Genomic DNA, 24,487 nt, shown 5'->3' with positions numbered 1-24,487 from the left:
TTAATAGTGACACTACACAAATTTGGATTTGATCAGAGTTTTGTGGTAGTAAGTATTGTGTATAAGTTGCATAACATTTGGTTGAGACAAACTTAAGTTAATGAACAGAAACGAAAAATTAAGCAATTTTTCAATTTGTAAAAGGGCATAACTCCAGAACAGTAAAAGTGATACATGTACCAAGAAAATTCCATCATGATTCGTGTTTCTGTAGTTATAAGCATTGTGTATAACTTTTATAACATTTGGTTGAGGCAAAATAAAGTTATAGAAAGGATAAGAAAAATTCAGCAAGTTTTCCATTTGTAAAGGGGTACTACTCTACAACAGTTAAGTGACACCAACAAAACTCTAACTTGATATGTGTTTTGTGGTAATTAGTATTGTGTACAAGTTTCATAATATTTGGTTGAGGCAAAAGTAAGGGAATGGAAACCAACTTTGGGACGTACGTACAGTCGTACAAGGGTACTTAATACCCCCTCCGCTATGCGGGGCATAAAAACTAGTTACCTATTTGTTTTTAATATGTTTTTAGATATTGCTGATATTAACCTTTGATATACATTTCATAACAATCATACAAGAAATGAAGGCTTGGGAGCCCTGAAAATACTATTTTCCAAAACATGTATAATTTCAATGAGCATAACTCCTTTAAAAACAGTTGTTTCGTTTTTGAACTTCTAGACATTGTTGATATAAATCTATGATATCAGTTTCAAAATCTTGCCAGAATTTTACAAGTGTGATTGCTTATGAGACTTGAAACAAGGACAGACAGATGGATGTCTGGTATTTTTATGTTGAAAGCACCCCATTGAGCAAAATGTAGGGCTTGACTATTCATTAGCACAAAAACAAATTGCAATAAGACAGCAAATTTCATAAACAAGTACCCTTGATAAGAACTATAATTAGGATAATAAACATTTCTAAGTGAAATGTAAATGAATTGAAGTTGAGTGAAATAACATGGCTTATTCCATTTGAAGTCATGTATAAATAAGGACTTTAATCATCATCACATAATAAAGCAAAAGGATTTTTAGTTGTCATTTTAACATTTTCTTCATCTGATGATGTTTCATTCTCATTTTCATCTTTATCACTGTCAAATTCTCCATCACTACCATCAGAAGATTCTTCAATTGATGGCCTATATTTAGATAGTTTCTCAATCAATCCTTTAGTTTCTTGGTGCTCCTTCCAAATATCTGCAAAAAAATAAAAATTGATAATTTCATCTCATTTTCTTTTTATAATTCATTTTCTGAATTTTTAAATTAATACATTATTATAAGTCAACAAATTAATGTAAGATCAGAATTACTATCAGAAACTATAATATTACTGCATGTCAAATGAAAGCTCCAATGTTCTACACGTTGCACATATTTTTTCTATCACAGGAACAAGGGCAATAACTAATCAAAGAGCAGATTGCTCTGAGGGATACGATTGCCATGTAGTTTTCATTGATACATGTATTAGTATTATTTTCAAAAATAATTCAACTGCACGTGTAAAATACTCCTGAAATGTAATTTACAGAATCTGAATAGTTATTTAACTTTAAAAATAGCCAATCCTCGATACAAGTGTATGAACAATATACTTATTGTGTTTTATTTTTGTACTTTCAATTCCAAGTTGACTTTCCACAGCAGTCACTGAGAGTGAGAGAAGGTATTTCACTTCGTACCTTATCACCTATTTTCTTACGTGAATTCTAGGTGGAACAGCATTCCTAACTCTTTAAATATTTAATTTCCTTTGGGTCAGTGGGCATGACTCCTTTCCGTACACATACCTCTGTTTAAATTGTGTTTGGTTTTTATATAATACGACGTCTAACGACAGAACGAGTTCATTTTTCTCGACGTATCGTCATTTGACAAAAGTTACTTAAGGAAGGAAGACAACTCGAAGCAATAATATGGAAGACTCCATTTTGGCTGAAGGGGTGTTCTAGTTACACCTTTACGTTGTGGACAACATTTATTTTTATTTAAATGATGCGTATGATTTAAAATTATGCAACAACAATAACCCTCAATTGCAGACAGACATAGAAAGGATCTCGTGAGTTTCAAATTAATCAATGGAGTGGGGAATCCAGAGCAACCATTCAATCTGATACCCCTTCAAGTCAAGAAAACTATATGTATGCACATAATAACATAAACAAACCCTAGACTTGTGATTTGTAGCAAGGACGTTTATTAAATGTTAATTAAACGATCTCCATTTCTTTATGGAAGTACAATATCAAATATCAGTTTCATAACGGTGACATATAAGAAAACTCCACTTCAGTTATTATATGACAGAATTAGATTTATCGATCAGAATTCAGAGAACTCTCGCATGTTATCAAAACTGGGGAATTCCCTCTGACGTGTTTCTAAATTTATAAAAACACTAAATAAATACTGTTTAATTCTGATTTTCCGTGATGTTAAAAACATGCATACAATTCAAGGGAAATATCGAAACATGAAGATTATGAGAAGAACATAATAGGACAGTTGTTTGAATTCAATCCTTTTGTTTTTTTATACCATTTAAAGCAAGACAATCTCAAGAATCTGAGATGTTCCTTGATGTTTAGAATAAAACGATTGACGTGAGGGCATGGCCCTGAGTCAATGGTATAAGTCTACAGATTGCTTAAAAGCAATCGTATCCCAAAAAACTTTTTATAAAATATCTTAGAGAAATGAAGGCTTTATAGCAAATGCAATATTATTTCCATTGTAATAAATATTTCCAGGGCATAACTTGTTAAAAATATTTGACAACCACTTCTTTTCGGAAGTAGTAGTATAAAGGTCATTGCTGATATAAACCTATGATATAAGTTTCATAAAATTCTGGCAAAATTATATAAATGAGAAAATGACAATGCACTTTTCCATATAATTAATGTTTTCAAGGAGGCATAACCAGGGGTCGAAATTAGCGCTGGTCCGGTGGTCCGAGACCAGTAGAATTTGCGTCGGACCAGTAGGTTTTGACAGGTGGTGGTCCGGTGGACCAGTCAGCAGAAATTTGTCGATACAAAATACTGATTGCATCGCAATCTTGGTTTGTTTACAAAAAAAATTGACCTGCAAAATCAATTACATGGTACTGGGGTACTAATTATTACAATTGATCAAGTTAGGGTTGGCAAAAACCCGGGTTTTATGAGTATTGCCCAACCCAGTGGGAAATACTGGGAAAACCCGGGTTTTACTGGGTTTTAGTGGGTAATACTGGGCAATACTGGGTAATATAAAATACTGGTCTGAATTTTATAGAGGATTCAGTGATCAAACACAAATGTTATACATTCAAGATATATACATGTATAACCTTTTTTGTTTGTCTGGATTGATAAAACTGTAAATATAAAGCAAAAACTTTTTTTTAAATAAATATAACTCCTATTTAAGAACTAACAATTACATGTAAGAAAAATTACATTTAAAAAATGTATATGTACTGTCACTAATTAGTAAGTAATTATTCAGATTAGAATGCAGATTTGTTTATGTAACAATAATCATCCCTTTGAATTCTATAAGTGTTAATGGTATGACCCCTTAGGGTGTTTATTTAGCAATATGAATGTATAACATTTGAAATTAACAATTCACTTAAACATTGCAATAAATATTTTTTTCAAAGTATGGATTATTGAAACAATGCTTGGTAATAAACAAGGTTTCCTTAAATGTGCAAATTTTGTATTCTGTCTACATAGAAGGGAATGCAATTGAATTTTTCATTCTTTTAGAAATGACTGTCAATGGTTATCTGTATAAAAAGTATATATTCAGCTGTAATACTATGAAACTACACCAAGACTTTACTATTTTGTGTTAAAATAAGCTAAAACCAGGTGCTCCGCAGGGCGCAGCTTTATACGACCGCAGAGGTCGAACCCTGAACAGTTGGGGCAAGTATGGACAAAACATTCAAGCATGATACAGCTCTGAATTTGGATTGTGATCAAATTTTTGACATTACATGGGTTTTTTTTACACAAAACAAATGCCAAGATTTTACAAATCAATTAAAGATTTCTTCTTCAAACTTTTTAAATCTAAAATTAAATAGTTGACACAGCATAGGTTTCTGACACAGAATGAATGTGGTCTAATGAACTTAAAAGGTTTTTTTTGCCTTTGAGCAATTCACTATGCTGTTGAATATTAATCCTCTCAAAAAAATGTTTGAAGAAATTTTCTTTTTATTTATGAAATCTGAAATGAGAAAAATTTAACCCCCCCCCTTTTTTTTTCACATCCCCGTTTCCCTTTTTCAAAACTGATATCAATTCAAATTTCTAATGGAGTTTGCAACAATAACTACTCATTTAAATACATCATAAAATATTAAGATGTAAAAAAACTGCTTGTTATCACTGAATGGTAAAGATTATTTAAATTTATCAGTTGGTAGTAAAAAGTGTATATACATTGTATATTGTATATAACAAAGATTTAAGTTGATTCTGGACAAAGAAAGATAACTCCAATTAAAAAAAATTCTTGCTATTGCACAATATTGTGCAATAGGATATTTCTTGCTTACTATTCTGGACAAAGAAAGATAACTCTAATTAAAAAAAAATTTGCTATTTCACAATATTGTGCAATTAGATATTTCTTGCCATTGCACAATACTGTGCAATTGAAAAGACTTGCTATTGCACAATACTTAATATAATAATTTTAGATCCTGATTTGGACCAACTTGAAAACTGGGCCCATAATCAAAAATCTAAGTACATGTTTAGATTCAGCATATCAAAGAGGCCCAAGAATTCAATTTTTGTTAAAATCAAACTTAGTTTAATTTTGGACCCTTTGGACTTTAATGTAGAATTTGAAATTTGAAAACAGGACCAAAAATGAAGAATCTACATACACAGTTAGATTTGGCATATCAAAGAACCCCAAGGATTCAATTTTTGATGAAATCAAACAAAGTTTAATTTTGGACCCTTTGGACCTTAATGTAGACCAATTTGAAAACTGGACCAAAAAACTTCAATAATCAAGAATCTAAGTACATTTTTAGATTCAACATATCAAAGAACCCAACCGATTCATTTTTTGTCAAAATCAAACTAAGTTTAATTTTGGACCCTTTGGACCTTAATGTAGACCAATTTGAAAACGGGACCAAAAGTTGAGAATCTACATACACAGTTAGATTCGGCATATCAAAGAACCCCAATTATTCAATTTTGATGAAATCAAACAAAGTTTAATTTTGGACCCTTTGGGCCCCTTTTTCCTAAACTGTTGGGACCAAAACTCCCAAAATCAATACCAACCTTCCTTTTATGGTCATAAGCCTTGTGTTTAAATTTCATAGATTTGTATTTACTTATACTAACGTTATGGTGCGAAAACCAAGAAAAATGCTTATTTGGGTCCCTTTTTGGCCCCTAATTCCTAAACTGTTGGGTCCTAAACTCCCAAAATCAATACCAACCTTCCTTTTGTGGTCATAAACATTGTGTTTAAATTTCATAGATTTCTATTTACTTAAACTAAAGTTATTGTGCAAAAACCAAGAAAAATGCTTATTTGGGCCCTTTATTGGCCCCTTATTCCTAAACTATTGAAACCAAAACTCCCAAAATCAATCCCAATCTTTCTTTTGTGGTCATAAACCTTGTGTCAAAATTTCATAGATTTCTATTAACTTAAACTAAAGTTATGGTGCGAAAACCAAGAAAATGCTTATTTGGGCCCTTTTTGGCCCCTAATTCCTAAAATGTTGGGACCAAAACTCCCAAAATCAATACCAACCTTCCTTTTATGGTCATAAACCTTGTGTTAAAATTTCATAGATTTCTATTCACTTTTACTAAAGTTAGAGTGCGAAAACTAAAAGTATTCGGACGACGACGACGACGACGACGACGACGACGACGACGACGACGACGCCAACGTGATAGCAATATACGACGAAAATTTTTTCAAAATTTGCGGTCGTATAAAAATCATATTGCCCAGTAATGCCCAGTATTCCCCATTTCTGGGAGTATTGCCCAGCCCGGGAAAACCCGGGTTTTCCCACCCGGGAATTCCCGGGTGGGTAATACTTTGCCAACCCTGGCTCAAGTTAATTAATATCTCGGGTAAGCATCCTTCACAACAACACAAAAGGTTGGTGAACATATTTAGAAATGTGCATGCTATTGCTAAGAATAGACACCCATTCACATATTTTCTTTGGGTGTGCGATCTTGACAGTGATCCAGACGACCCAGTCTGGCACCCTATGGTCGATGTGAGGATTGTGATGATGTGGAAGACAAGGTTAACATTTTTTCTGTCCTTGATCCTGATAAAGAAAATCATTCAGATTATCAAAGCCTTTATCAAAATCAGGATCAAGACTCTCTCTTTTTCTTGTCTAACATATGTAAAAGAAAGCATGAAAATAAAAGTAAACATCTATCATTTATATTGGTGTTTGTGGAATAATTGTCATTTTTGCAGGACCAGTATATTTGGAGCCGGACCAGTAGATTTTTCAGTCACTGGTCCGGCTGGCCAGTACATAAAAAAGGTTAAATTCGACCCCTGGGCATAACTCTTTTGAAAATAATTGATCGACACTGATATTCAAACTTGTCCAAAACATTGCTGATATAATCCCGTGATATAAGTTTCATAAAAATCCAGCAAGAATTATACAAAAGAAAGCGTTAACAAGGCAAATTTCCATATAATTAATAATTCAAAGGGGGCATAACTCTTTTAGAAATAATTTATCAGCACTGATTTTCGAACTCATCCAAGACATTACAAATATGATCCCATGATATAAGTTTCATAATAATCTAGAAAGAATTGTACACATGAGAGTCCTAACAATGCAATTTTCCATATAATTAAAATGTTTTAAGTTTCACAAGTCTTTTATAAATTAATGATTGGCACTGATTTTCGAACTTGTCCAAGACATTGTTGATATATACCTATGATATAGGTTTTATAAAAATCTGGCTAGGACTGTACACATGAGAGCGCTAACAAGACGGAATGGACTGATGACAGGTGTTTCTATGTCCCCAACAACATGTCGCACAGGGACAAAAAGTGAGCAGGAAATCAAAGCCAACTGAAAAAATTATATTATCTTACCTCTATTTTGTGTAAAACCTGGTGGCCTCAATGCTAAACAAAGTCGACCATCTAACCCCATCCGTAGAATTAAATTTGCAGATCTGTGAATATCAGGTCTTCCAGCTTTAGCTGTTATCATTCCTCGTTTTATTGCAAATGCTGAAAAAGATCATACTGTATAATCATGATTCAATAATAGTATAGTTTTATTTGATTTGTTCTTTACTTAAGGAAAAATATTTCTCATATCTTACTTCAGACTCCACATTATACTGATAATCCACATAATGCCAGAAAAAAATCATAAACTTGCTCTCATGCAATTCCATGTTTTGAAAATTTAATTCTTTATTTATTTAAGGAGGATTGCCAACATCCAGAGTCTATGTGTGGGATTCCCATGTTTTGATGTGGGAGACCAAAAAAAAAATTTAGATCAAATATAACCAGGTGCTACACAGGGCGCAGCTTTATACGACTGCAGAGGTCGAACCCTGAACAGTTGGGGCAAGTATATGGACACAACATTCAAGCTTGATACAGCTTGAAATTTGGGTAGTGATCAAATTTTTGACATTATATGAGTTTCTGACACAAAACAAATGTCAAGATCTAACAAATCAATTGCGCAATATTGTGCAATTAAAGATTTCTTCTTCAAACTTTTCAAAAATTTTGAAAAAAAAATTTGAAAACTACTACCACCACTCTTGTAAGGAAGGTAAATCTGAACATACCCAACATTGTATGTTAACTGTTTTTGAATTACCTCCCTTGCACTGCCTTTAAATTATCTGAATTGTCCATTGACCAGAAAAACCTAGTTTTTCCCCTTTTTTTGGCCCTTTTGCCCCTAATTCCAAAACATTCTGAGCAATAACCCCCCAAAATCAATACTAACCATCCCTTCATTGTATGGAAACTTGTGGTATAATTTCAGAGAGATTCATACACTTAAACACAAGTTATTGTTTGAAAACTTCAAAAATGCTTATTTTGGGCCCCCTTTTTGGCCCCTAATTCCTAAACTATTGGGACCATAACCCCCAAAATCAATCCCAACCTGCCTTTAGTAGTATCAAACCTTCTGGTAAAATTTTATAGAAATCCATTTACTAAAACAAAAGTTATTGTCCGGAAACTAAATGCGTCTTCGGACGACGAGGACGCAGACGACAACATGATACCCTTATACGACGCATTTTTTTTTTTGCGGTCATATAAAAATAGCATGTGCTCACAAAAGCATTATGTAAGAAATATTTTTGAGAGTTTCAGACAGTATTTTATAAAAGTTGTAGACACAAGATGCATCCACCCATTTTGTATTTTTGGCAAACTTATTTTTTCATTTTAAACCCAAACCAGATGCTCCGCTGGGCGCAGCTTTATACAAACGCAGAGGTGGAACCCTGAACAGTTGGGACAAGTATGTATACACAACATTCAAATTTGATACAGCTCTGAATTTGGATTGTGATTAAATAGTTGACACAGAATAGGTTTCTGACACAGAATGAATGTGGTCTAATGAACTAAAAAAAATAAATTTGCCTATTATGGTCCAATATCCCAAATCTAAATACATGGCCATGGATTGATTCAGCATATCAAAGAATCCCAAGAATTCAGTTTGATGAAATCAAACAAAGTTTAATTTTGGACCATTTTGACCTCATTTTGGACCAATTTGATAACAGGGCCCAAAAATCAAAAATCTAAATACATGGTTAGATTTAGCATATCAAAGAACCCCATATATTCAATTTTTGTTGAAATCAAACATAGTTTAATTTGGACCCTTTGGACTTCATGTGGACCAATTCAAAAGCCTGGACCAAATTCCAAAAACTTAATACACAGTTAGATTCAGTGCCATATCATTCCTAAACAGTTTGGGCTATACCCCCCAAAATCAATCCCAACCTTCCTTTTTTGGAATGGAACCTTGTGGTACAATTTCAGAAAGATCCATACAATTACACACAAGTTATTATCTAAAAACTAGAAAAATACTTGTTCCTAAACTATTGGAACCAAAACCCCCAAAATCAATCCCAACCTTCCTTTAGTGGTTATAAACCTTGTGTTAAAATTTTTTTGATTTCTATTTACTTATACTAAAGTTATTATCTGGAAATCATCCGTCTATAAATGACGATCCTGACGATGACAACGTGATACCAATATACGACCAAAATTTTTTTATTTTTCCGTAGTATAAAAATTATTTTGAATAAACAAATAAGATCGGAAGTACACATTTCCAATAGGTTCTTAAGATGCTGTGAAAGGCTACAAATACAAAGTGTGTATCAACAAATGAATAAGAAGACCAATAGATCAACTGACTTAAACACTCAAATCATAAGAAGGAATTTCACATTGTTGTCCTTCTACCAATGCACTTCAAGGTGGGAATGCTGCAGAGTTGTTTTTATAATGTTTTCATAAGAATTTCCTAAAGCTATTTAAAGTTTGCCTATCAATGCCATAAATTAAACAGCAATCTGAAGTCAATTATTGCATTTCAAAATTACATGACATTAAATCATTTAGTGCATAATGTGTTTACTGTAATAGACATTTTCGTCATTTAAAACTGTAAGAAAACACTGATAATCAAAGAAATAAAGTCAAAGGGTCAAATATAAAAAAATGTATGCATATAAAATTCTCATGACAATACAATACATCCAACATATGAAATAACATTACATAATCATCATGCATGTATCCATTTTATCTTTCATTTTCCAAAGATGGCCACCATATACATTATCTTTACAGATGTTTTTTAAGGTACTTTTATATATATATATGAAATTTAAGCTGCATTTAGCATGTTTAGCAGAATGAAATAATTTGAGAAATATGGATATGCAGTATAATAATTTAACTCAGGATATGTAATACACCAAGTTGATACAGTTTTTGTACAATTTCGATTTAGAAAACTGATGGTCAAAATTTTTGAGGGAATCACTATAACAATGCTGTGACAATAGTTTTTCAATATTTTTGATATGTTCATAGATCAATAAACTAGTATGAATAATCCACACCATCAGAGAAGTATATATACCTTACCTTCACAAATATCATAAGGAGACCATTCTTTTGATGGAGGATCAGGATGTTGAAGGTGTAAGATGTTCACAATGTTAATTCTTTCACCTAAATATCTTATTGCACTAAAAGCTTCTCGTACTTGTGAGATTGGATATATCCCTGCCAACACCTAAAATTTAAATACAACAAACAATTAGAAGTGTCCTTGCTAAGCCTTATATTTATACGTTTATATAATCAATACTTATATATCCCCATTCTACAGTGGATGTCATATTGCTGTGAAATAAGTAACATTTCATTGCATGTAAGACATTAACCATCACTGGAAGTAAACCAATCAAATGTTCACCTCTTTTTTACCTGTGTGCAAACTTTAGTGAACAATGTAACCTCAAGTATCCAAAATATTCTATAGAAACACCAAAAAAAAAAATTATGGTGCTTAGAAACACCAAAAAAAAAATTATGGTGCTTAGAAACACCAAAGATATATATATGTTTAAGACCAAGAAATGTTTTACTGTGCTGAAATGTAGGATTTATTCCCTACAACTGTCAAATTTAAGGGTATATTTATTTTCTACCCTTTTCCGTATGCCACCAGACATTTGCCAGATGTGACGTACTATGATTTGGTGGTTCATTGTATTACAACTATTAACATGGACTTTATTTTCCAAAGTTTAAGAGAGAATGAAATATGTATGTCTATCAAGTAATAACCACTTATGGTTACTACTTTTGACATTGCACAAAGCACTGCTTTTCTGAGACTACTTATAAGATGTGGTCTTAACACTAAATCTTTTTGAGGTGTATTGATTGATATAATAGAATAGGTGAACATGGTTCATTTATAAGTTAAAATTTGGTTTTAAAGTATCTTTCAATATTTGATCTTATGAGTCAAGCCCTTCCAACTTATTCTTACATTTTGCTACTATTTTTGTTGTCGTTACACCACTATCAGGTTAGGGACAGTTTCAGAGCTAACAAACCCAACCCTATTGAGTATTCTTTATGTTTCCTTCTTAGTCAGGAGCCTGTTTTTTAGTGTTTGTCATTGATTGCTGTCTACCAAGGTTTTTTTTTTCATTTATTGTTGTAATTTTAATCAGGCTGGTGGTTTTCTATAGTGATGCGTTTCACATTTTTTTATCCCTCAGACCAAGGATTTGTATATATATATAGTAAGATTTTACTATACAAATCCTTATCAGACTTTAATAGCTTACTATATGGTTTTAGGTTTGCTTATCGTTGAAAAACCTGCAAGTAACTTGCTTTTGTTCACATCTTTGATTTTGCATTTTTATTCATGGTTATCTCATTGGCATCATTCTGCATCTGGTTATTTTTATACTGGAAACCTTTAATAAGGTTTTAAACAATCTTTTCCTATTTTAAAATTACAAATAAATAAAAATTCAAGGTACCACTTTGAGTACTACAGGGATCAATTTCTGTATAAAAATTGTCCTGATGAAGCCTGCCGTGTAGGCGAAACATGTAGACCGTAGCAAATAAAATTGCAGACCATTTGAAGTGTTGTTGTCAATTTGGGGTATTAAATAAATAAAATAAATAATACACCTTATATTATATATGTACATACCTGAAGAGCTTTGTCACATTTTGATGGGAAAACAAGACCAGGACAATCACACAGCTTGACAGTTGGTGTTATAAATATAGTCTGGAAGTGTTTGGTATGACCTGGGGTTTTAGATACACTTACAACCTGAAATAAAAGTGTCATTTTCTAATTTGTCTCCATTTTAATCCTGTCATATAAATTTTATCTGATATATGTAGTGACAGCATATCATATCAAGAAATAACTTCATATACCAAATGTGTTTTCCTCTTAATTGAACTTTAGAACTGAACATAATCTAGAAGTTGTTACCATTTCTTTCATGCATGTCTACCTTTGAATTAACTGGTATTACTTCTTTATGTAGTTAGCCTGTTTTTCATATATTGTTTCAATGATTTGAATCAAGATATACTTTACAATATATTTTGTTCTATTTATGCACTTCTCTTTTTCAGCAGTATGATAAAAGGTTTAAGACTACATTTCTTAAGTACAAATTTATTAAGATCATAATTCATAGTCTTTCTGTTGTACATGTAAATTGCACTGTTTGTACTTTATTGATGTTGCATAGATTAGTTGATAAAGATATATAAAGAAATAACTTCTGTTAAACAGTTTTCAAAATCAAATATATTGTAATGTTAAAAATATTACCTTAACTCCTTTAAGTCCATTTAATAATGATGATTTTCCAACATTTGGATAGCCTACATAGAAATATACAAAATATGGAATTAAGATTTTGAAAGTAGTATTCTGAAGACACATTTAAATATTTTTAACAAGAAATTCAAACAAATTTGTCATACAGTCTGTTTATTGACTGTATTCAATAGTTAAATGTAAATTCCTATCCAAATTAAGCAATGACACAACTGACCCAGACAGAATGAAACTTTTGTTTTTTATCCCATGTATATATATGTATAATCACCTTTTCAGAATCTAAAGGACTATGGGTAATCTCATCCTTCGTGTACCAAAATGAAAATTACATTACATCATTGGTTGAATTTCCATTGTTTCGAATGTTTAAATATAAAAAAGAAGATGTGGTATGATTGCCAATGAGACAACTATCTACAAAAGACCAAAATGACACAGACATTAACAACTATAGGTCACCGTACGGCCTTCAACAATGAGCAAAGCCCATACCGCATAGCCAGCTATAATAGGCCCCGATAAGACCATGTAAAACAATTCAAACGAGAAAAGTAACTTAATTATGTAAAAAAATGAATGAAAAACAAATATGTAACACATAAACAAACGACAACCACTGAATTACAGGCTCCTGACTTGGGACAGGCACATACATAAATAATGTGGCGGGGTTAAACATGTTAGCGGGATCCCAACCCTCCCCCTAACCTGGGACAGTGGTATAACAGTACAACATAAGAACGAATTATAACCAGATGCTCCGCACGGCGCAGCTTTATACGACCGCAGAGGTTGAACCCTGAATGGTTGGGGCAAGTATGGACACAACATTCAAGCTGGATACAGCTCTAAATTTGGATTGTGATTAAATAGTTGACACAGCATAGGTTTCTGACACAGAATGAATGTGGTCTAATGAACTTAAAATTTTTTTTTTGCCTTTGAGCAATTCACTATGCTGTTGAATATTAATCCTCTCAAAAAAATGTTTGAAGAAATTTTCTTTTTATTTATGAAATCTGAAATGAGAAAAATTTAACCCCCCCCCCCCATTTTTTTTTCACATCCCCCTTTCCCTTTTTCCAAAACTGATCTCAATTCAAATTTCTAATGGAGTTTGCAACAATAACTACTCATTTAAATACATCATAAAATATTTAAATGTAACAAAAGGTGCTTGTTATCACTGAATGGTAAAGATTGTTTTAATTTATCAGTTGGTAGTAAAAGTGAATATACATTGTATATTGTATAAAACAATGATTTAAGTTGACTCAACTACTATTCTGGACAAAGAAAGATAACTCCAATCAATTGAAAATTTCTTGCTATTGCACAATATTGTGCACAATATTGTACAATATTGTGCAATTAGATATTTCTGGCTATTGCGCAATACTGTGCAATTGAAAATATTTGCTATTGCACAATACTGTGCAATTGAAGATTTCTTGCTATTGCGCAATACTGAGCAATTGAAAATTTCTTGCTATTGCACAATACTGTGCAATTGAAGATTTCTTGCTATTGCTGAATACTGTGCAATTGAAAATTTCTTGCTATTGCACAATACTTAATATAATAATTTTGGATTCTGATTTGAACCAACTTGAAAACATGTTTAGATTCAGCATATCAAAAAAGCCCAAGAATTCAATTTTTGTTAAAATCAAATTTAGTTTAATTTTGGACCCTTTGGACTTTAATGTAGACAAATTTGAAAACGGGACCAAAAATTAAGAATCTACATACACAGTTAGATTTGGCATATCAAAGAACCCCAATTATTCAATTTTTGATGAAATCAAACAAAGTTTAATTTTGGACCCCGATTTGGACCAACTTGAAAACTGGGCCAATAATCAAAAATCTAAGTACATTTTTAGATTCAACATATTAAAGAACCCCAAGGATTCAATTTTTGTTAAAATCAAACTAAGTTTAATTTTGGACCCTTTGGACCTTCATGTAGACCAATTTGAAAACGGGACCAAAAATTAAGAATCTACATACACAGTTAGATTTAGCATATCAAAGAACCCCAATTATTCAATTTTTGATGAAATCAAAGAAAGTTCAATTTTGGACCCTTTGGGCCCCTTATTCCTAAACTGTTGGGACCAAAACTCCCAAAATCAAACCCAACCTTCCTTTTATGGTCATAAACCTTGTTTTTTAGATTCAATATAACTGAATTATGAATTTCATATCAGTCATTTGTTAATATGTACTGTGGATTCATTTATTTTCGTTGATTGAGGAAATGTTGCATTTTCAAGGATATTTGATTTCGTGGTTTTGTCAAAGTCTGTATACAACCAAATAGCAAATTTGTGATTCATTGAACATTTAAATTCGGGGTTCATCTGTTCCAACAAAAACCACGAAAATTGGTATCCCACGAATAATAATGAATCAACAATTCTAAACCAGTTATGATTGTTAATATGAGTGCTTTAGGACTCTTGGTATAGAAAGTGACTAACCTGTACATCCAATTGTAAGCATACCATTCTTGTATTTCTCTGGAGAGGGAGGTTCTATGGTATCCTCATGGCTCTCATTAATAACTTCATCCAATCCTGAAGCCTCATTTTCAGATTCAATTTTATGTCTCCAGGATGACAAGTCAACTAGAAAAGAAAAGATCAAGATTTATTTTTTTCTATATGCACAGCTCAAGAGTTAATATAGCATCTATGTCTATCATTTTGAATTTTATCTTATAAATTTTAGGGCATGAAACTTGAATATTATGTACTTTTATAGGCTCTGTGGTGCCAATTACATCTTCTAACTTTAATAATTAAGAGAATTATTCACAAAAGTTTATCACTAAAGTCTCCAGTGAAATCATATGTAAAGATTTTTATTAACAGCAGGTTTTATATATGTCAGGCATGGTCGTATAAGGTGAAAAATAAAAGAAGACTGGGCACTGTATCATGTGTTTACATCCATGCCTACAAAATTTGGTATCCTGTTTAGAATTATACACTCACAAAAGCTCATCATTCAAATATATATGGCAAATATAAATGACTTAGAGAAATGGTAACACATTTACTACCAAAAGTTTTCTAACTTTTTACAATATAAACTCATAAAAGAATGTTTAAATCATTACCCTTTTTCTGCACAATACTTTCACATATTTCCAACAATTCTCTAGCTCCCATATTTATTGCAAATCTTCCACCTCTGTTTCTTTTCTGTCTGGCTTGTAATAAAAAATAAAAACAAAAATCTTTTTTTCAATTATGTTAGAGCTAAAGTCTTTTGAAATATTGAGTATAACGTTTCCTTTACAACATTAATTTTTAATGAATGCTGGGTAACATTTTATAAAAGATTCTCCTCAATACTTATATCCCTATCTAGCAGTAGGTTTATAGTATTCTGTATATATCTTAATAATCTATTCAACATCTACAAGTTTGACAAAAGACTAGCTACATGATCTATAAAACAGCTAAATTTTAGTACATGTATAAAGAGTGCTAGAATGGTGGAAGGGGGAAAATTGATGAATCTTTAAATTCTGGTCACTGAGAAGAAGATTCACAAATGTCTATCAAACTACTGGTGTTCAGGATAAAATAAAGTGTAACTGTTTTTTTAAGCACCGAAATATTTGTTGTTTTGCTCTTCAGTGTGTTCTAAGCACAAAAAATATTTGCCTAATCCAACTAATAAGAATATCATAAAATCAAAAGCACATATTCTTACCTTTACCAGGTACTATATTTGTTATTGCCTCTTTAGGATAGGATGTAAAACAAGCTATATGTAGTTTAGGATATTTTAATAAGAAATGCTCTTTCCATGCTATAACCAGCTCTGGTGGCACCATATCAACTTTATTTAATATCAAAATGGCATGTTTTCCTAAATCATTTATTACATGGTTATATAATGCAGGAGAAAAATGGAGCATCTGAAACATTACAATATGAATATATAAATACAATATAAAGATCTATAAGATTTACAGAAATATCTCTTAAGTATTCATGTAGCTGATGTAAAACAAATACAGAAAGTAAAATTTCCGAAGCTTCAATTAATGCTCCACAAACACCTAATAAAATGCTATTATCAAAACTTATTATGCATACCTCATGACAATATAAACATAAGAAGATACGAACAGAAAATTGAAAGTAATAAATGTGAATCCTCACATGAATATTGATACCAAATTTCAGGGTGTCATGACTCCTAGTTTCTGTGAATAATGTGTCAAAATTTCGTAAATTTTTATTATGTGTTAGAATATACATGTATAGGTGTATAAACGCATCACAAGGTCTAGGATGTTTGTATATGAAGCATCACAAGGTCTAGGATGTTTGTATATGAAGCATCACAAGGTCTAGGATGTTTGTATATGAAGCATGATAACATGTATAGGTGTACAAATGCATCACAAGGTCTAGGATGTTTGTATATGAAGCATGATAACATGTATAAGTGTACAAATGCATAAAGGTCTAGGATGTTTGTATATGAAGCATCACAAGGTCTAGGATGTTTGTATATGAAACATGATAACATGTATAAGTGTACAAATGCATCACAAGGTCTAGGATGTTTGTATATGAATCTTCACAAGGTCTAGGATGTTTGTATATGAAGCATCACAAGGTCTAGGATGTTTGTATATGAAGCATCACAAGGTCTAGGATGTTTGTATATGAAGCATCACAAGGTCTAGGATGTTTGTATATGAAGCATCACAAGGTCTAGGATGTTTGTATATGAAGCATGATAACATGTATAGGTGTACAAATGCATCACAAGGTCTAGGATGTTTGTATATGAAGCATCACAAGGTCTAGGATGTTTGTATATGAAGCATCACAAGGTCTAGGATGTTTGTATATGAAGCATGATAACATGTATAGGTGTACAAATGCATCACAAGGTCTAGGATGTTTGTATATGAAGCATCACAAGGTCTAGGATGTTTGTATATGAAGCATCACAAGGTCTAGGATGTTTGTATATGAAGCATGATAACATGTATAGGTGTACAAATGCATCACAAGGTCTAGGATGTTTGTATATGAAGCATCACAAGGTCTAGGATGTTTGTATATGAAGCATCACAAGGTCTAGGATGTTTGTATATGAAGCATGATAACATGTATAGGTGTACAAATGCATCACAAGGTCTAGGATGTTTGTATATGAAGCATGATAACATGTATAAGTGTACAAATGCATAAAGGTCTAGGATGTTTGTATATGAAGCATCACAAGGTCTAGGATGTTTGTATATGAAACATGATAACATGTATAAGTGTACAAATGCATCACAAGGTCTAGGATGTTTGTATATGAATCTTCACAAGGTCTAGGATGTTTGTATATGAAGCATGATAACATGTATAGGTGTACAGATGCATTTCAAGGTCTAGGATGTTTGTATATGAAGCATCACAAGGTCTAGGATGTTTGTATATGAAGCATAACAAATCTCCAGAATCTCTGAAAGGAGGTTCCTGAGAGAAAAAAGTGGTAAAAATTCTGTACATGGCCATTGTGTAAAGGATAGAAGTAATAAGTGAACAGGAATTATGTTGATGAGTAATGAATGTAAAAACGTCACACAATATAGTATGCTCACAGAAAGCTTGCTAACAAATTAAAGGAAGCTCTGATTTGTTATTCCTGATGGACAGACAGGAAGGGTCATAACACTTAACCCTCTTCTCAGGAGCAAAGGTATTAAAACTATGTTATCATAACTTACAGGATATCTGATATCTGCTATGATTAAGACACTACATTATGATTACTTACAGGATATCTGATATCTACTGTAATTAAGACACCACATTATGATCATAATGATAGCTTACATGATATCTGATATCGACTATAATTAAGACACCACATGATGATAGCTTACATTATATCTGATATCTACTATAATTAAGACACCACATTATGATAACTTACAGGATATCCGATATCTACTATAATAAAGACACCACATTGTGATAACTTACAGGATATCTAATATCTACTATAATTAAGATAATATCTGACATCTCCAGTACTCTCCATAACTGTCTCCAAGTCTCCAAGTTCAACTCAAAATAACTCAAGTTATTTATATCATGTTCAGCAAAGATCTTTTCCACATATTCCTGAAAGAAAGATTTTGTTTATGACACTGAAACAATCTACAATATATGTATGTACATATTTTTTTTTTAAAGTTTTATATATTGAGTGGTATATAACTGTGAAAGCAATTTTTCTGGTGCATGAGAATTGATCATTTTCATTTCCTTTAATAAAATCTGTCCAAAATATATCAACAGAAGCTGCATTTAACATATGTACAATTGTTAAAATTTATTGATTTATATAAATGACAAAAGAGACAACATGAGTACTTTTTTTTTTTTTTTATAAAATACTCTAAACCTAGGCTAGTGTACATGTATGAAGACACACATTTCCTTTAAGATATCATGTATATTATCATCATTTATTTCAATTTTGTATTATTTTGAATACAAACATTTTCCCAAGTCACTATAATAAACAAATTACTTACTAAATTCCTTAATTACATGTACTATATTACATGTACCTGAAAATATCATGTATTACCTGAAAATATCTAGTTTCCGTTTTCTGTAGTTCTGCTGTCGAACAATTATAATGCCATGGTGGTCTCTTAGCAATGTCTATGTATGGTTCACTGTCATCATCACAATCTTCAAGTTCAAGCTGGAATATAAAATTTGTAATTGTACACATTGAACCCCAATGAACAAAGGGAAATAAGAGTTATTTGTCATTTTAACTGCAACTAAGTAAACTCCCCCAAAAAATAAATAAACTGTGTGAAAATTGTGTAAAATAGGAATATTTTCTTTTCAAAGAAAAAGACAAAGACAAAGAAAAGAACATAAACAATGCCTTTCTATAAACTTCTTTCCTGCCAACAACAAGCATAGCCATAAGTTAATAAAATCAGAAACATTTTGATTGGGACAAATCAGGTGTTGACTCATTGCTCCACCAATAAAGCAGATAAAAAGCAGCCTCAAAAAGCCTGTGTCCTGAGGGTAGTCAGTTTGCCTAGAAGCCTGAAAGACTGGTTATGAACTAAAATTAATCATGTGAGTGGCAAGTACCTTGCTTCATGCATATTATAGATAACTTTTGTAGAATTTGTATTCAAATCTCTACGACTGTCTCTTGGCAGTCAAAACTTGTTCTCTGTAAGTGTCCCATCAGCCCTTCTTATAAATTCATTTTCTATTTATGTTAATTATACATCATAATATATATTCATTGTCATAGTATAGCTTTCTTGCACAACTTGCGTAGAAAACACTAACCATAAAAAGTCATGACAGTCTCATTTTGAACTATAACCAATAAATAAGACAGCTAGAGAAAATGTTTACCACTTAATAAACTTACTTCTGAAACAGGATGTAAAACTTGACGTCCTAGTTCTCTTTTCTTTTTTAATTTTGTATTAGATTCTTGGAGGAATTGAAGTCGATATCTAATTCAAAAGAAACCACATTAATATATATGCATAGTTAAAAAAAGGATAAATACTTTTACCACAATTGTTCAAGTTTACTACTATAAAGATGAAAAATTGTTATCTTATTTGAACGTATATTGCTGATTCAAGAAAATGCTTGATTTTTTGTTGAGGTAGAAATGCATGTGAATATGCAAAAAAATATCATTCTTGCCATATCTATTAATAAAATGTTGACATTAATTTATAACATTACAGCATTAAGATTATGATTCAGTGTTGAGTCTTGTCCAATGGCAAATACTTGGTCTTGAGTCACTAGGATCCAAGTAAAACAAATATCATATCCGTCTTTTCCAATAAATTAGTTAAATGCATACATTGAAATACATATATACCTTATGAAAGTTGGTTGACAAGATGAACATCTATACTGCCATTGGCAAATAGGGCTTACAGTAACACAAATCATGTGTTGTCTCCTTAAAACTTCAGAAGAGATTGGTGTTATGCATGGAGAGCAAACAAAGTACTCTCCAAACACTTAGCTTGTATTCCTACATCTTATGAAACCAAACTTACTCCCCTTCTGCCCAGGTTATCACTGGACAGATGTACTGGTGATTATGTTTTAAAAAGTATTTCTAGGTAGTCAATCAAGGAGGTTAAAAAAATCTATGAATAATTTATTTTCTAAAGGATTGTATTTTTAAAATTTTTCAGTGCTTGTGTTCTATTTTCTGATTTGCAAGTCTCCCTTTTAAATGGTGCAACTGCACACAATTAAGCAGCAAATTGGTATATACTTATTAGAAGTTCAATTGCTCTAAGAGGTAAAACTGTCCTTCAGTGGCAAAACATGGCTTTATACTCATGAAACAGGTAAAGACTAGCTGGATTAAAAAATCTAAAAAATTGAAAATTAAAAAAATTGGAACATTATAACCAGGAAAAGGAGTCAGAGGCATGGTTTGGACAATCACATGACATACAGAATCAAAGCAATGAGTCACCTGTTTGGATCAAGAGATTTGGTTGACTGGACAGACTTTTGCTGTAAAGATTGTGTTGGAGATTCATCTTCCTCTACTTTTGATGAACTTGGAACTCTGTCATTTTCCTCCTGGTTTGATCCTTCTTCATCACTGTCATTTTCACCTGTTTACAAAAAAACTATATATAATTATATTTTCAAGGTACATTTTGTGCACATTATAATACAAAATGACTGCTATACATATAAACCAATGAGTGTGTTCCATAGAAGTAGTTTTGAAGAGAAAATGCCACAGTTTGCCTCTCTTTAAATAATTTCAATATGCTGTCATGGCTCAGTATCACTCTGATATGGTGAACCTGAACAACCATACTGATGATTATTTATCTGTATTAATTGGTGTACCTTAACAATCATATCAATGATTATCTATCTGTAATGGTGTACCTGTACAATCATATCAATGATTATCTATCTGTAATGGTGTACCTGTACAATCATACTGATGATTATTTATCTGTATTAATTGGTGTACCTGAACAATCATATCAATGATTATCTATCTGTAATGGTGAACCTGAACAATCATACCAATGATTATTTATCTGTAATGGTGTACCTGTACAATCATATCAATGATTATCTATCTGTAATGGTGTACCTGAACAATCATATCAATGATTATCTATCTGTAATGGTGTACCTGAACAATCATATCAATGATTATCTATCTGTAATGGTGTACCTGAACAATCATACTGATGATTAGTTATCTGTATTAATTGGTGTACCTGAACAATCATATCAATGATTATCTATCTGTAATGGTGTACATGTACCTAAACAATCATATCAATGATTATCTATCTGTAATGGTGTACCTAAACAATCATATCAATGATTATCTATCTGTAATGGTGTACCTGAACAATCATATCAATGATTATCTATAATGGTGTACATGTACCTGAACAATCATATCAATGTCAGTATCTATCTGTAATGGTAACATGTACTTAAACAATCATATCAATGATTATCTATCTGTCATTGTGTCTCTGAACAACTATATCAATGATTATCTATCTGTAATGGCGTACCTGAACAATCATATTGTAATCGAAGAGCATGAATTTCCTTACACCGGGACTCAAACCTTTGTGAACATTACAAGGCAGCGTGTGAACCAACTGAGCTAAAGAACTACTTCCGTAGCTCCATCACTTACGGCTAAGTGTCTACCTTATAAACTAAGGGAAGCAATCCCGCTGTCACAATACCTATGATTATTTTTCTGTATAAATGCATGGTGAACCTGTACAATCATATCAAGGATTTGTATAGTTAGAAGGATTGATGATTATCTATCTGCAAGGGTGAACCTGATCAATCATATCAATGGTTATCTTTCACTTAAAGCATGTAAACACCCTTATGAAACTGAATTGTTTGCCGCAAACTTGCAGCAAGCTTGCGGCAAACAAAAAGTTTGCAGGAACACAGAAAATAGTGTTTGCAGATGTTTGCCACTAGCTGCAAACTTCCGGCAAACATTGCTGCAAGCTTGCGGCAAATTTGCAGAAACATCAATGTTTGCCGTAAGATTGCCAGAAAGTTTAAAATGATAAAGAATGTTTGCCACAAGATTGCAGAAAACTTTAACAATTCTATATGTTTGCCGCAAGATTGCAGAAAACTTTGACCATTCTATATGTTTGAAAATGCATTTCACATATAAGAGATCAAGGAGGCATTTTGGTTCCATAATATGGGATAATCAGTATGTAATTTTGTAAGTACAAATGATTCATAGAACTTCATGTTTTAATGAAATAATTAATGTTATCATCATACATAATTAAGTAAGCAACTATATATACATGTATGAGTTATTGAAAAACTTAAGCCATTATAAGTTTGAATTTGTAACTGATGTACTGCACCATCATGATCATGCTTATTAACAATGATTAAGATTAAGTTAAATTCTGTAATGCAATTATTACCTAGCTTTATAGTCTCAATACACATTTGAGATTTTACCTTATTCATTTTTTAATACAGGTATATATTATGTCATTTGAGAATGACTCCAGCCCCTTTTTCAAAACTCAATAGCATGTATGTATTTCCTTAAATCTCATGACTTTGCAAGAATTCTTCCAATGACACTTTGTATAAAGACAGAATTGACTTTTTAAAAATGTTGCTGTGTAATTTTTGAAAGAGATAAAATGAATGTGTCTTCACACATGACATTAGTATATGTGTAGTTCCTGCAAGTTTGCCGCAAGTTTGCAACAATTAATTGCCACAAGCTTGCGGCAAATCTAATTTGAATAATTATGTTTGCAGCAAGCTTGCTGCAAACTTCATTTGCATGGTAAAATGGTTGCGGCAAGTTTGCAGCAAACATTTGCTGCAAGCTTGCGGCAAATGTTTGCCACAGGGCTTTTTTTTCTCGGTAAGGGCAGTTTTGTAAATGAGCAAAGTGAATAACCAGGTGCTCCGCAGGGCACAGCTTTATACGACCGCAGAGGTCGAACCCTGAACAGTTGGGGCAAGTATGGACAAAACATTCAAGTGTGATACAGCTCTGAATTGGGATTGTGATCAAATTTTTGACATTATATGGGTTTTTTACACAAAACAAATGTCAAGATTTTACAAATCAATTAAAGATTTCTTCTTCAAACTTATTTAAATCTAAAATTAAATAGTAGACACAGCATAGGTTTCTAACACAGAATGAATGTGGTCTAATGAACTTAAATTTTTTTTTTTGCCTTTGAGCAATTCACTATGCTGTTGAATATTAATCCTCTCAAAAAAATGTTTGAAGAAATTTTCTTTTTATTTATGAAATCTGAAATGAGAAAAATTTACCCCCCCCCCCCCCACCCCACGGTGACTTTATACATATGTTTTTCGTTCAGGTTCCAGCAGTAAATAATAGAAGCACCACCAGTACCAGCATCCCCACAACCACTTGACGTTACGTTACCAGACCATTCATTTGATATTACACTAACTTTATTGAGTTCATGAATTAGAGTGAGTGTGAATATAGATGTTGAATATTTGGTGAAATGTGTATGCAGTGGAAAAAATGAATGAGTGACATGAGTATATGAGAGAACCAGATGCTCCGCACGGCGCAGTTTATACGACCGCAGAGGTTGAACCCTGAACGGTTGGGGCAAGTATGGACACAACATTCAAGCTGGATTCAGCTCTAAATTTGGATTGTGATTAAATAGTTGACACAGCATAGGTTTCTGACACAGAATGAATGTGGTCTAATGAACTTAAAATATTTTTTTTGCCTTTGAGCAATTCACTATGCTGTTGAATATTAATCCTCTCAAAAAAATGTTTGAAGAAATTTTCTTTTTATTTATGAAATCTGAAATGAGAAAAATTTAACCCCCCCCCCCATTTTTTTTTCACATCCCCCTTTCCCTTTTTCCAAAACTGATCTC

The 24,487-nt window shown here is 32.1% G+C and overlaps 1 protein-coding gene across 1 annotated transcript in view; it reads right to left on the bottom strand.

The window, feature by feature from the left end:
• Positions 1 to 995: 995 nt before the first annotated feature.
• Positions 996 to 24,487, bottom strand: part of LOC143064532 (guanine nucleotide-binding protein-like 1) — a 32,428-nt gene continuing 8,936 nt past the window's right edge. Inside the window, exons 2-13 of the mRNA XM_076237418.1 lie at positions 21,022 to 21,166; positions 19,936 to 20,023; positions 19,114 to 19,233; positions 18,501 to 18,641; positions 16,213 to 16,420; positions 15,611 to 15,703; positions 14,970 to 15,116; positions 12,472 to 12,524; positions 11,830 to 11,955; positions 10,230 to 10,380; positions 7,158 to 7,298; positions 996 to 1,217 (exon numbers count right to left, since the gene is read on the bottom strand). Coding sequence (XP_076093533.1) covers positions 1,015 to 1,217; positions 7,158 to 7,298; positions 10,230 to 10,380; positions 11,830 to 11,955; positions 12,472 to 12,524; positions 14,970 to 15,116; positions 15,611 to 15,703; positions 16,213 to 16,420; positions 18,501 to 18,641; positions 19,114 to 19,233; positions 19,936 to 20,023; positions 21,022 to 21,166 — 1,616 coding nt within the window. The 3' untranslated portion in view covers positions 996 to 1,014. The remainder of the gene's footprint in view (positions 1,218 to 7,157; positions 7,299 to 10,229; positions 10,381 to 11,829; positions 11,956 to 12,471; positions 12,525 to 14,969; positions 15,117 to 15,610; positions 15,704 to 16,212; positions 16,421 to 18,500; positions 18,642 to 19,113; positions 19,234 to 19,935; positions 20,024 to 21,021; positions 21,167 to 24,487) is intronic.

The sequence above is a fragment of the Mytilus galloprovincialis genome, chromosome 2, assembly GCF_965363235.1.
Source record: "Mytilus galloprovincialis chromosome 2, xbMytGall1.hap1.1, whole genome shotgun sequence".
NCBI classification, from domain to species: domain Eukaryota; kingdom Metazoa; phylum Mollusca; class Bivalvia; order Mytilida; family Mytilidae; genus Mytilus; species Mytilus galloprovincialis.
Note: the sequence above shows the minus strand (reverse complement) of the source record. Positions and strands in the feature narration are given on the sequence as shown.